The 14670-nt window shown below is 44.0% G+C and overlaps 1 protein-coding gene across 1 annotated transcript in view; it reads right to left on the bottom strand.

Annotated features, from left to right (window-relative positions):
* Positions 1–14436, bottom strand: part of serinc5 (serine incorporator 5) — a 78889-nt gene extending 64453 nt beyond the window's left edge. The window contains exon 1 of the mRNA XM_068029451.1: positions 14080–14436. Coding sequence (XP_067885552.1) covers positions 14080–14106 — 27 coding nt within the window. The 5' untranslated portion in view covers positions 14107–14436. The remainder of the gene's footprint in view (positions 1–14079) is intronic.
* Positions 14437–14670: the final 234 nt, after the last annotated feature.

The raw sequence follows: 14670 nt of genomic DNA, 5'->3' as shown, positions 1-14670 counted from the left end.
TGTGCATTAGTTATATCTGTAAAAAAAAACAAAAATGCAATAAACCCCCTCATTGAAATGAGAAGGATAATATTCTGATAATACTCAATCTAGTCGTGCAAATAGAGAACTCTCTTCCTACCAAAACATTGTTTCGGCTAGCTCAACTGAAAATTTCAAAACCAAGGTTGATAGATTTTTGTTAGGCAAGGGCTTTAAGGATAACGGAACAAAGGCAGGGAGAGGAGTTAAGATACAGATCAGCCATGATCTAACTGTATAGCAGAACATGCTCAAGGGGCAGAATAGTGTACTCCTGATCCTACACTAATACAACATCCAAATTAAAGGGGAGAAGTAAAATAACAAAACTTATATTTATTTTTCAGTGTTAAATTTGTGACATCATGCCAGCATTTACTCTAACAGTAAGAGTGAGGTTAATAATGATCACCGTTATCTGTCTCAAATTGGACTGCATTGTTCGGTAAGTGCAGATGCACAGTTAAAGGTGTAAATCTGGAAGTTGCTGTCCGAGATGCACCACTCCACTCTAAGCTATGTGAAAGCAGCATCATGCCACCTGGAACCCACTCAAATGTACTGAATGGTGTGAAGTTCCTGTACAGACGTCACAGATACGGCTGAAACTCGCCAAAAAGGTTAGGGCTTGTCCGTTTCTGTCTAAGTGCTCTTTTAAGGGTGTGATATATCTTAATTACAACCAATCAATTGAAAGTTAACTTTATAAGCGTGGAGTCTCATTTCTTTAGCTTTTAATTGCTGTTGGAGTGTTTTTTTTAAATTAAGCTAGATTTGTTACTTTCCTTTCTGTCCCTTTTCCTCCTCTTTCTTAATCCAATCTTTCCGTCCCTCCCTTTATTCCGCTTTCAATGCCTGATTTGACAGTAAATTCAATATTCTATCTTACACCTCATGATTTAGGCTCTCCACTGTTCATTAACATTCTTCAATCTGATTATCTCCTTTAAACGTACAGTTGCTTCCCCTGTTAACACAGGTCAGAGAGCCCCTGTAGAGGGCACCGCCCTTTTTGGATCCCGAATTTACAGTAACTTCAGTGCAAAAACTCAAGGAAATTCAACGGACAAGAACAAGTCTTAATAAACAGCAGGTGCGGTTCAATCACTGGTTGCACTGAACTCTGGACCAGTGCTTCTCTAAAAGATGTTACTTTTCTTACCGCAATCAAGAGTGAAGTGAGTCAGACTGAGATGAAACAACATTGATCGATCATGGAGTTTCTGCATCCTATTTTACCATTTATTCAAAAAAAACAAACGGGAAAACTCAATTTAATGCGACCAAAAAAGTCTGAAATAAGTACTTTTTAAAAAAAAAAATGAGCACTGAAAACCATGATAATGAATTACTTGGCATAGCATTAACTAGCCAACATACACACAATCAGAATTTGTGCATATCAGTGATTTGAGAAATAATCTCATCTCACTCCTACCCAAATGATCCATTAAGCTCTTTTAAAAACACTGGAGACTTAGGCAACCTGAGACTTAACTGGTAGTCAAACTAAGTAACTTTCACTCGGTTAAGTTGGGTTGTTTTCAGTCAGGCCCAAGATAGGAATACAGTGAAGTAGTTTGATGGGGAAGGGCAGGGAAAAGGGAAAAGGAAGGAAAAACTGGGAAAACCACTCCAGGCCCATAGAAATATGCTCTGTCGAATTATCCTGAAGCAACTCTGACAGCTGACGATAGAAACTTCACCATCCCATCATCCAGATGGTAGGAGGAAGGATAGCAATAGGTGGCAGTAATGTAAATAGATGAGACAGATTTCATGTTTCAACTAATCTTACAAAAAAGGGACATGAAACCTTCAACTTTCCAATTGCATAGAATATACAGCACAGCAACAGTCAGTCAACTGGTCTGCGCTGGTATTAATGTTCCACATGAGCCCCCTCCCACCCGAGGCTACTTTATCTGACCCTATCAGCATATGCTTCTATTCCTTTTTCTTTCATTTACTTATCTAGTTTCCCCTTAATATCATAGAATCATTGAGTACAGAAGAAGGTTGTGCCTGTGCCAGCTTTTCCAATTAGTCCCCTGCTCTTACTCCAGAGTCATAGAGTCGTACAGCATAGAGACAGGCCTGCCGATCTACACTAATCCCACCCAATTCCATATCCCTCTAGGCCTTGCTCATTCAAGTACCTGTCCAGATGCCTCTTAAATGTTGCTACTGTTCCTAGAGTCATAGAGTCATAGATACAGCACTGAAACAGGCCCTTCGGCTCACCGAGTCTGCGCTGACCGTCAACCACCCATTTATACTAATCCTACATTAATCCCATGTCCCCTACCACATCCCCACCTTCTCTCAATTCTCCTACCACCTACCTACACTAGGGGCAATTTACAATGGCCAATTTACCTATCAACCTGCAAGTCTTTGGCTGTGTGAGGAAACCGGAGCACCTGGCGGAAACCCACGTGGTCACAGGGAGAACTTGCAAAGTCCGCACAGGCAGTACCCAGAACCGAACCCGGGTCGCTGGAGCTGTGAGGCTGCGGTGCTAACCACTGCGCCGCCACTGCCTCCACCATCTCCTCTGGCAGCTCATTCCAGAAACCCACTATTCTTTGTGTGAAAAATTTACCCCTTTGATCCTTTTTAAACCTCCTCCCTCTCACCTTAAATCTATGCCCTCTAGTTTTAGTCACCCCTACCATGGGAAACAGACTCTGGCTATCTACCCTATCTATGCCTCTCATAATTTTATATACCTCTATCATGTCCCCTCTCAGCCTCCTTCGCTCCAGGGAAAACAGACCCAGCCTATCCAATCTCTCTTTCTAACTCAAGCCCTCCAAACCAGGCAACATCCTTGTGAATTTTTTCTGCACCCTCTCTAGCTTAATCACATCTTTCCTGTAGTGCGGTGACCAGAACTGCACACAGTACTCCAAAGGTGGCCTAACCAACGTCATGTACAACTGTAACATGACGTTCCAACTCTTGTACTCAATGCCTCGGCTGATGAAGGCAAGCAGGCCATACACCTTCTTCACCATCCTGTCTACTTGTGTTGCCACTTTCAGGGAACTATGTACTTGCAACCCAAGGTCTCTCTGCTCAACACTCCCCAGGGCCCTACCATTCACTGTATATGTCCTGCCCTGGTTTAACTTCCCAAAATGCATCACTGCACACTTGTCTGCGTTAAATTCCATTTGCCAATCCCTTGCCCACTTTTCCAGTTTATCTATATCTTCTTGTAAACTTAGACAACCTTCTTCACTGTCCACTATACCACCAATTTTGGTGTCATCTGCAAACTTACTAATCAAGCCCCCCACATTCACATCCAAGTCATTAATATATATGACAAACAACAGAGGGCCCAGCACCGATCCCTGCGGCACACCACCTTCTCCACAGTAAATACAGATGAGAAGTATTAATTTAAGACCTTGCCCATTTCCCTTGGCTCCACACATAGATTACCACACTGACCTACTCTCTCCCTGGATACCCTTTTACTCTTAATATACTTATAAAGGAGAATCCTAAAAGATTCTATCTTATCTGCCAGGGAAATCTCATGGTCCCTTTTCGCCCTCCTAATTTCCTTCTTAAGTGTACTCCTACACCCCCTATACTCCTCGAGGGACTCTCTTGATCCCAGCTGGCTATACCAGACATATGCTTCCTTCTTTGTCCTCACCAGACCCTCAATATCCCTCGTCAACCAAGGTTGCCTAAACTTGCCTGCCTTGCCCTTCCATCTAACAGGAACATGCCGGCCCTGAACTCTTCCTATCTCACTTTTAAAAGCCTCCCACTTGCCAGATGTCCCTTTACCTGTAAACAGCCTCTCCCATTCAACTTTTGAGAGTTCCTGTCTGATGCCATCGAAATTAGCTTTCCCCCAATTTAGGACATCAACCTGAGTCCTATCCTTTTCCATAACTATCTTGAAGCGAATAGAGTTATGGTCACAGGTCCCAAAGTGCTCCCCCACTGACACATCAACCACTATGAGCCCAGCCTCATTTCCTAAGAGGAGGTCGAGTGTAGTTCCTTCTCTCGTAGGGCCATCCACATACTGCTTCAGAAAACTATCCTGGACACACTTAACAAATTCTTCCCCATCTGATCCCTTAGCACTAAGGCAGTCCCAGTCAATACTAGGGAAGTTAAAATCACCTACTATTACAACCCTATAATTCCTACACCTACCTGTGATTTCCCTACATATATGCTCCTCCAATTCCCTCTGACTGCTGGGGGGCCTATAGTATAATCCCATCAAAGTGATCACCCCTTTCTTATTTCTAAGTTCTACCCATATGGCCTCGCTGGACGTTGCCCCCCCACCCCCGGGATATCCTCTCTAAATACTGAATAATGAAGCAATGGAGGGATATGAAAACAGGGATGAGAATTTTAAAATCAAGACGTTGCTTAATCGGGAACCAATATAGTTCAACAAGCACAGGGTGACAGGCAAACAGGACTGGGTGCAAGCTGGAACAGGGGCAGTAGAGTCTTGGATGACGTGAAGTTTATGGAGGGTAGAACATGAGGTACCAGCCAGAGATAGTAGAGGCATGGATGAGTGTTTCCACAGGAGGCAAGCTGATGCAGGGGCAAAGTCAAGTCTACATTTTACCTTAGAAAGTTAAAAGATGAGCTAGTAATAAGTTTATGGTACTAATTCAATCTCATGGTTCCAATGGTATACATTAAGGTTCAGGAGCTGGAAATAAAAAGAAAACTCCAACCCACCAATGTTGGATTGAATTACCGTTTTTTCACTCATTATCTTATATTTCACTGATACATTATTACCACTGGTACATAATAAATAATTAGCATTCATTCCCTGTATATTAAGGATACTGAAAACTCCATGGAAGTTATTGACCCCACATGATTCACTCTTTAGTCCTTAAGATAACACAATGGATTTTCACTTTAGTTTCTTAAATATGATTCCTAGGAGCCATGAAATTCAATCAGTAAACGGAGTAGGATGAAACCAATGGACACTGACAGAGAACAGTTACTGCAAAAAGTAATTACATCTGGTGCAGTCAATTGAGTGCACCAGGCAGTGGCTGAATTCAGACACTAAAAATACATTTCTATTTGTTGTAAAAAAGGAACACTATACATCCTCCTTAGGAGTTGATCCAAGTCACGCGGAGTAAAGTGGTCAGTATACTGGCACTGTTTAAAATTAGAGTTTCAAGCAGCAGGAAGCAAAGCAATGTGCATGTCGACTGTACAAGCAGCTGCTACAGTAAAACTGTCTGGAAGCTTCCCTCACTTTTAGATAGGCCAAGAAAATACTGCACTTCAAAACACACCAAGTACAGGAATTGCCAGAGAAAGTTATGTCCTGGGGTGAAAAATCACAGATTTGGCATGGGATCTTGTGCTTTGATCATTTACCTTACCTACCCGATTGATTTGTTTCCTTCTACCCTCGGCAGCACTTTGATTTTAATCAGCAGCACACTTTAACATATTGCGGTAAACAGAGTGGGACCACCAAAAAGGCATTCCTCACAACTTCCCACAATTTCAGTTATTTTTCTTAACTTTCATCAATTTTTGCTAAGACAATTTACTTGTTATAACATTGGCTGCTTATTGTTCTGTTTTTCCTCATGTTTTTTCTCAGGCTCCAATCCCATGGCTTTCTATACTATATTGGTCACGTGCAAATAACTTTTTTTTTTAAGAAATAAAAAAAAAACATTTTCCATTCTCCATTGCTTTGAGATAACATGACATCTTGGATGATAACACTACATGTTGCCTCACTTTTGAGCACACGTTCTCATCTCTTAGGATAAACAAAAATTAAAAATCAACTGTTTGCAAATTCTTCTATCTACCTCGGTGGTACAAACAGAAAGCATTTCAGGGGTTCTTTGGCTTATCCAACAGGCAGACCATCAGTCTGCGGCAAATTAGTATCGTTGAATTGTCAATCGTAGAAGGTGGATATTTGGTCCATTGTGCCTGTGCCAGCTATTTGAAAGAGCTATCCAATTATTCCCATCCTTTTTCCCCATGGCTCTGCAAATTTTTCCTTTTCAAGCATATATACACAATTCCCTTTTGAAAGTTATTACTGAATCTGCAGCTACCATTCTTTCAGGCAGTGCATGGAGTACTTAACAACTCAATTCAAAAAAAAAAGATTCTAATTTCTCTGGTTCTTTTGCCAATTATAATAAATTTATGTCCTCTGGTTACCAGCACATATGCCAGTTTTTTTCCCCATCTACCCATCATAACCTCTCAATTTTGAACACCTCTATTAAATCTCCCCTTAACTTTCTATGCCCAAAGGAGAACAATCTCAACTTCTCCAGTTACGTGGAGAGAATGAAGTCCCTTATCCTTCGTATCTTCTGGTAAATCACCTCTGCAATCTTTCCAAGACATTCCTAATATGCGTTGTGCATAAATTGGACAAATACTCCAGCTAAGGGATGAGAAACGAGGGGCTGAATGGCCTACCACAAGCAACTGGCCTCCAATGTGCATGTACTATTTATTAAAACTAGGTGAATGTCTGGCTAGCCAAAGCTCTTCAACTATCAACAGCCTGTGCTGTCTCAAGAATTCTGGAGAGGTTGATCTGAAGGATGAAATTACAGAAACGTCCAAATGGCCTATTTTCAATTTCTCACTCCAGTACAAGAGTTATTTGCTACAGAAGGAATTGCCTGCAGACCCCCCAAGAAACTGAAGCCCAAAATGAATTTGGGTTTTCACAAGAGATGAAGGAAGGAAAATTGAGTGAATGGGAAGAAGCGGTTGGTTGGCCAACATCAATCACATCTTTTGGTCACCTCAGCAAGGTGTTCTAAATCTGATGCTCTTCAACGTCTTCAAACAATTTTTTTTTTTATTCTTTCATGGGATGAGCATTGCTGGCAAGGCCGGCATTTGTTGCCCATCGCTAATTGCCCTTGAGAAAGTGGTGGTGAGCCACCTTCTTGAACCGCTGGAGTCCATCTGGTGTAGGTACACCCACTGTGGTGTCAGAAAGGAAATTCCAGGTTTTTGACCCAGCAATATTGAAGGACCAGCAAAATAGTTCCAAGTCAGGATGATGTGTCGCTTGGCAGGAAACTTGCAGATGATGGTGTTCCTGTGCGTCTATTGCCCTTGTCCTTCTAGGTGGTAGAGGTTGTAGGTGCCATCAAGGGAGGCTTGGCAAGTTGCTCCATGCATCTTGCAAATGGTACACACCGCTGCCACTATGCGCTGGTGATGGAGGGAGTGAATGTTTAAGGTGGTTGAGGGGGTACAGATCAAGCAGGCTGCTTTGTCCTGGATGGTGTTGAGCTTCTTGAGTGTTGTTGGAGATGCACTCATCCAGGCATGTGAAGCATATTTCATCACACTCCTGACTTGTGCCTTGTAGATGGTGGCCAGCCTTTAGGGAGTTAAGAAGTGAGTTACTCACCGCAGAATTCATAGCATCTAACCTGCTCTTGCAGCCACGTATTTATATGGCTAGATTAGTTAAGTTTCTAATCAATGGTAACCCCCAGGATGTTGGATGGTGGGGAATTCAGTGATGGCAACACCATTGAATGTCAAGGGGAGATAATTAGATTCTCTCTTGTTTGAGATATCATTGTTTGGCACTTGTGTGGTGGGAATATTACTTGCCACTTATCAGCCCGAGCCTGACTGTTGCCCAGGTGGTGCTGCATGTGGACACGGACTGCTTCAGTATCTGAGGAGCCGCGAATGGTACTGAACATTGTGCAATCATCAGCGAACATCCCCACTTCTTACCTTATAATGGAGGGAGGGTCATCTTCCTTTGTACTAGGTATGACTCCAACCAGTGCAGAGTTACCCCCACCCCTCCGCCCCACCAAGTCATAGTGACTTTCATTTTGCTACAGCCCCTTGATGTCACACTCGGTCACATGCTGCCTTAATATCAAGGGCAGTCACTCTCACCTCACCTCTTGAATTCAGCTCTTCTGTCCATGCTTGGACCGAGGCTGTAAAATGAGGTCTGGAGCCCAATGGCCCTGGTGGAACCCAAACTGAGGTGAGCAGATTATTGCTGTGTAAGTTCTGTCAAGCAGCACCGTCAACCACACCTTCCATCACTTTGCTGATGATCGAGAATAGACTGATGGGGCAATAACTGGTCAGGTTGGATTTGCCCTGCTTTTTGTGGACAGGACATACCTGGGCAATTTTCCACATTGTCAGGTAGATGCCAGTGCTGTAGCTGTACTGGAACAGCCTGGCTATGGGTGCAGCTAGGTCTGCAGCATTTGACAAGGTACCACATGAAAGATTACTAAACAAATAAAGAGCTCATGGTGTCGAGGGTAACATATTAGCATGGATCGAAGATTGGTTAGCTAAAAGGAAACAGAGTAGGCATAAATGGGTAGCTTTCAGGTTGGCAAGCTGTAACTAGTGGAGTGCCGCAGGGATCAGTGCTGGAGCCTCAACTATTTACAATCTATATCTATGACTTGGATGAAGGGACAGAATGAACAGCTGCTAAATTTGCTGATAACACCAAGATAGGTAGGCGAGTAAGTTGCAAAGAGGACATAAGGAGTCTATAATGAGATATAGATAGGTTAAGTGAGAGGGCAAAGATTTGGCAGACATCGTGTAATGTGGGAAAGTGTGAACTTGCCCACTTTGGCTGGAAAAATAGAAAAGCAACATATTATCTAAATGGAGAGAGATTGCAGAACTCGGAGGTGCAGAGGCGTCTGGGTATCCTAGTGCTTTTTTTCTTTTCTTTTGGGCCTCCTTATCTCGAGAGACAATGGATACGCGCCTGGAGGTGGTCAGTGGTTTGTGAAGCAGCGCCTGGAGTGGCTATAAAGGCCAATTCTGGAGTGACAGGCTAGTACACAAAACAGAACAAGTTAGTATGCAGGTACAGCAAATGAATAAGAAAGCAAATGCAATGTTGTTGTTGATTACAAAGGGAATGGAATATAAAGTAGAAATGTTTTGCTACAGTTGTACAGGGGATTGGCGAGACCACATCTAGAGTATTGCATACAGTTTTGGCCTCCTTACTTAAGAAAGGATATAATTGCATTGGAAGCAGTTCAGAGAAGGTTCACTCGACTGATTTCTGGGAAGAGAGGGTTATCTTATGAGGAAAGGTTGAATGGGTTGGTTCTGTATTCATTAGCGTTCAGAAAGATGAGAGGTGATCTTACTGAAACATATAAGATCCTGAGGGGACTTGAAAGGGTGCTGAAAGGAGGTTTCCTCTTGTGGGAGAGACTAAAACTAGGGGGCACAGTTTAAAAATAAAGGGGTCTCCCATTTAAGATAGAGATGAGCAGAAGTTTTTCTCAGAGGGTCGTGAGTCTGCGGAACTCTCTTCCCTGGAGAGCCGTGGAGGCAGGGTCATTGAATTTCTTTAAGGCAGAGGTAGACAGATTCTTGACAAACAAGGAAGTCAAAGGGTATCTGGGGTAGGCAGGAAAGTGGAGTTCAGTCCACAGATCAGCCATGATCTGATAAGCCTGCTCTGCCATTCTGAGGGGCTGAATACCCTATACCTGTTCCTAATTCATATGTTCGTATGGAGCATAAGTCTTCAGTATTACTGCTGGGATGTTGTCAGGGCCCATAGCTTTTGCTGTATCCAGCACCTTCAGCCATTTAGGTATGCCTGATGCTGCTCCTGGCATGCTCTGCTGCACTCCTCATTGAACCATGGTTGATCCCCTGGTTTGATGACAATGGTAGAGGGAGGGATATGCCGGGCCATGAGTTTACAGATTGTGGCTGAATACAATTCTGCTGATGATGGTCCACAGCACTCCATGGATGTCCAGTTTTAGAAGACACTTAGATCACAGGTTTTCAAATGAGGGTTCCCAGACTCTGGGCGGGGTCGGGGGAGCAGGGGGAAGGGTGCGGTGGTCAAAAACAAAGAAACAGGAGTATGTTATTTAGTTGCTCAAGCCTATTCAATTAGGTCATGCGTTTGCAGACGTCTTTAAAGCGAAGACATGGACGGCCAACGGGTCTGATACCAGTGACGAGCTTGCTGTACAATGTGTCCTTGGGGATCCTGCCATCTTCCATGTGGCTCACATGGCCAAACCATCTCAAACGCCGCTGGCTCAGTAGGATGTAGATGCTGGGGATTTTGGCCGCCTCAAGGACCTCTGCGTTGGAGATACGGTCCTGCCACCTGATGCCAAGGATTCTCCGGAGGCAGCGAAGATGGAATGAATTGAGACGTCACTCTTGGCTGACATACATTGTTCAGGCCTCGCTGCCGCAGAGCAAGGTACTGAGGACACAGGCTTGATACACTCGGACTTTTGTGTTCCATGTCAGTGCGCCATTTTCCCACACTCTCTTGGCCAGTCTGGACATAGCAGTGGAAGCCTTTTCCATGCGCTTGTTGATTTCTGCATCAAGAGACAGGTTACTGGTGACAGTTGAGCCTAGGTAGGTGAACTCTTGAAACACTTCCAGAGCGTAGTCGCCGATATTGATGGATGGAGCATTTCTGATGTCCTGTCCCATGATGTACGTTTTCTTGAGGCTGATGGTTCGTTGCAGGCAGCCGCAATCCGGTCGATGAGTCTCTTCAGACACTCTTCAGTGTGAGATGTTAATGGAGCATCGTCAGCAATGTAGAGTTCCCTGATGAGGACTTTCCGTACTTTGGTCTTCGCTCTTAGACGAGCAAGGTTGAACAACCTGCCACCTGATCTTGTGTGGAGGAAGATTCCTTCTCTGAAGACTTGAATGCATGTGAGAGCAGCAGGGAGAAGAAGATCCCAAACAGTGTAGGTTCGAGAACACAGCCCTGTTTCACGCCACTTAGGATAGGGGCGGCACAGTGGTTAGCACCGCAGCCTCACAGCTCCAGCGACCCGGGTTCCATTCTGGGTACTGCCTGTGTGGAGTTTGCAAGTTCTCTCTGTGACTGCGTGGGTTTCTGCCGGATGCTCCGGTTTCCTCCCACCACCAAAGACTTGCAGGTTAATAGGTAAATTGGCCATTGTAAATTGCCCATAGTGTAGGTAGGAGAATGGTAGGGAATATGGGATTAATGTAGGAGGGGATGTGGTAGGGAATATGGGATTACTGTAGGATAAGTATAAATGGGTGGTTGATGGTCAGCACAGACTCGGTGGGCCGAAGGGCCTGTTTCAGTGCTGTATGACTCTATAAGAAAGGGGTCTGATGAGGCGCCACTATGCTGAATTGTGCCTTTCATATTGTCATGGAATGAGGTGATGATACTTAGTAGCTTTGGTGGACATCCGATCTTTTCTAGTAGTCTGAAGAGACCACGTCTGCTGACGAGGTCAAAGGCTTTGGTGAGATCAATGAAAGCAACTTAGACGGGCATCTGTTGTTCACGGCATTTCTCCTGTAGCTGGCGAACGGAGAACAGCATGTTAATGGTGGATCTCTCTGCTCGAAAGTCACACTGTGCCTCAGGGTAGACACGCTCAGCCAGCTTCTGGAGCCTGTTTAAAGCGACTCGAGCGAAGACTTTCCCCACTATGCTGAGCAGGGAGATTCCACAGTAGTTGTTGCAGTCACCGCGGGCAACCTTGTTCTTATAGAGGGTGATGGTGTCTGTATACTATCATTGTAGAAAACGTATTACTGTGCTTCTCTGGGTAGCTACCACTGTCCTTTTGTAGTTAGAGAGGAATCCTCAGGAGTATCAACATTTGTGGCAGATCTCCAGGAGTGAGTTAATATTTATATCATTCCCCACACAGACATTTAAAAACCACTGACATAGTCTGTCATAATTCTATTATGATCAAATCCTCTTTAATGCCCCTCCCTTTGGGAATTACAAAAATGTCTTGAGACACAAGGAGTGTGGGTAGAGGTGCTTTTCCTCCCTGCCCCCTCACAATGGCATAACATCAAAGAGCAGGACACCTGCCTGGTGTATGACAATGGCACTGAACCCACCTGATTTCCTGGGGTTAGGGTCATTTTAATAATACTGGGTCCCCTGCATTTTGTGGTGTATATTAACGATTTGGATGTAAATATAAGGCGCATGATCAAGAAGTTTGCAGACGACACAAAGATTGGCCTTGTGGTAGATAGCGAGGAGGACAGGCTGCAGGAAGACATTGACGGTCTGCTCAGGTGGACAGAAAAGCAGCAAATGGAATTCAACCCAGAGAAGTGTAAGGTGATGCATTTGGGGAGGTCAAACAAGGCAAAGGAATGATGGGAAAATACTCAGAAGTATACAGGAAGTGAGAGACCTTGGAGTGAATGTCCACACATCCCTGAAGGTAGCAGGACAGGTCAATAAGGTAGTTCAGAAGGCATATGGAATCCTTTCCTTTATTAGCCAAGGTATAGAATATAAGAGCAGGGAGGTTATGCTGGAACTGTATAACTCATTGATTCGGCCACAACTGGAGTACTGTGTACAGTTCTGGTCACCTCATTACAGAAAGGATCTAATTGCACTAGAGAGGGTACAGAGGAGATTTATAAGGATGTTGCCAGAACTGGAAAAATGCAGCTCTGAGGAAAGATTGGATAGGCTGGGGTTGGTCTCCTTGGAACAGAGAAGGCTGTGGAGACAGCTGATTCAAAATTTTGTACATTTCAGGGACCTGGATAGAGCAAAGGTGAAGGGTCTATTCACCTTAGCAGAAAGGTCAGTGACGGAGGGGCACAGATTTAAAGTGATTGGTAGAAAAATTAGAGGGAGATGAGGAAAACTTTTTTTCACCCAGAGGGTTTTAGTTTTAGTGATACTGTGCCACCCTAATAATAATTTATTATTAGTACAATGTGTAAACAGTCTATGGGATTATTTCTTCATCCATTTTACGACACGCTTCAGTTTAAGTGGATTTTGGGGGTGAAGGAAGATGATGGTGCCAAGATTTCTTAAGATCTCTACTGACTAGATAAACAAGGGTGGCAGATGTACAGGAACACCACCACCACCTCCAAGTTCCCCTCCAAGCCACACACCATCCTGACTTGGAAATATATCAAGGTTCCTTTATCGTCACTGGGTCAAAATCCTGGAACTCCCTCCCCAACAGCACAATGGGTGTACCTACACCACACAGACTGCAGCAGTTCAAGAAGACGGCTCAGCACCACCTTCTCAAGGGCAATTCGGGATGGGTAATAAATTGCCAGTGATGCCCACATTCCATGAATGAATTTTTAAAAATTCTTAATCAGACTCGAGTCCAGAGGCAGAGCTGTGCGAAGATCTCCACATATCGCACTGTGGAATCCGGTTTATGGAAGTGGACAGATAGCTGAATCAGTCATTTCTGGCAAGTGTTTTGATTTGTCAACGTTCAGATCGTTGTTATTGTAATGGAACTATTTTGTCCTTAGATCTAGGTACAGATAAGTCGGGTTGGAACATTTTTGATTTCTGATTAGAATCGTAACACTGTCAACATTTACAAAACTTAAAACAATTCCTATTAAAAAAAAAGTAGCACAACGAAACCTCCATCAGCGAATACAAGTTTCTGTTTTGAAAAGTGGCTGAAACGTAGTCGAATGAATCCCGACTGTCTGCATGAGTCATCCTCAGGATTTGGCAACGAGCAACTTTAAACAAGTTCTGGCGTGTTATCCATTAACTGTTGAGGGTGCGGCTGGATGGTGACCATTTTCCTCATTTAAGTTCATTTAAGAGCATTTACATCGTTCTGGACGGCTACATGAATACACTCGGGAGATGGCTAGCTGAAATGTTTACAAGAACATTGTACACACACTGATTCGCCTATTGGGACAGAACTATCTCCTTTCCTCAGGGCAGGGAACATGTATTAATCAGTAATATTACTAGAGCCCCGGGTCTCCAGGGGCCACAATCGCTAATATGTACTGGCACAGGTTTGTTGCAAGGCTAAATGACTCAAAAAAATCAGCTGCAAGAGATGACACGGTGCATATTAATATTTCTATTATATATTTTCAAAAACAAAGAGGGCGAGTCAGCCCTCCCAGATCTGTGGAAATCTATGTAAACATGTCAGAATTGTTCCGATGGGGAAGCACGGCTAGAAGGAGCAAGAATCTTACCTGCGATACACAACAGGGCAGGGACATCTCTGCTGGAGGCAAAACCTACAAGAGTGAAAGCACGGGAATCCGCCGAGGCAGCGAGCGCAAGAAGCCAGGCAATCTCAGAGACGGGGGATCGGGCTGTCCGACTCCCTCCTGCCGATCATGGTCCGGGAGGAGGTTAAATATGAGCAGGGGTTTTGTGGGGAGGGAGGAATGTGCCAACAGGCCGCCCAAGCAAAATAAGACAAAGCGGCAGCCCCGAGATCAACAACCAAATGCCAGCCTCCCCGTCCAAACATAGAGACAGGCGGAACGCTGCTCCCAATCCAGTCCACTCCCTCTGCCTCTCTCTCTCTATTCTGTCCCCAATAACAATTCACTTCCGGAGACGTCAATTTGGGGTTTCTGTTACGTAGATTTCAGTAACGGTTAAAGGGGAAATCCCTCCAATTCTAACATTTGCCTGCTACATCTTTCTGATCTTGCTTTTTATTTTTGTTATGTTTTTATTGTTTAACGGTGGAAGTTTGCTCTAAGATCTTGCTTTCAAATTGACCGCACATTTTTTTGATTTAGATTGTATTTCACTGTATATTTTACAATGAC

Source organism: Heterodontus francisci, chromosome 4 (genome assembly GCF_036365525.1).
Source record: "Heterodontus francisci isolate sHetFra1 chromosome 4, sHetFra1.hap1, whole genome shotgun sequence".
NCBI lineage: Eukaryota > Metazoa > Chordata > Chondrichthyes > Heterodontiformes > Heterodontidae > Heterodontus > Heterodontus francisci.
This window is presented reverse-complemented; position numbering and strand designations above follow the sequence as displayed.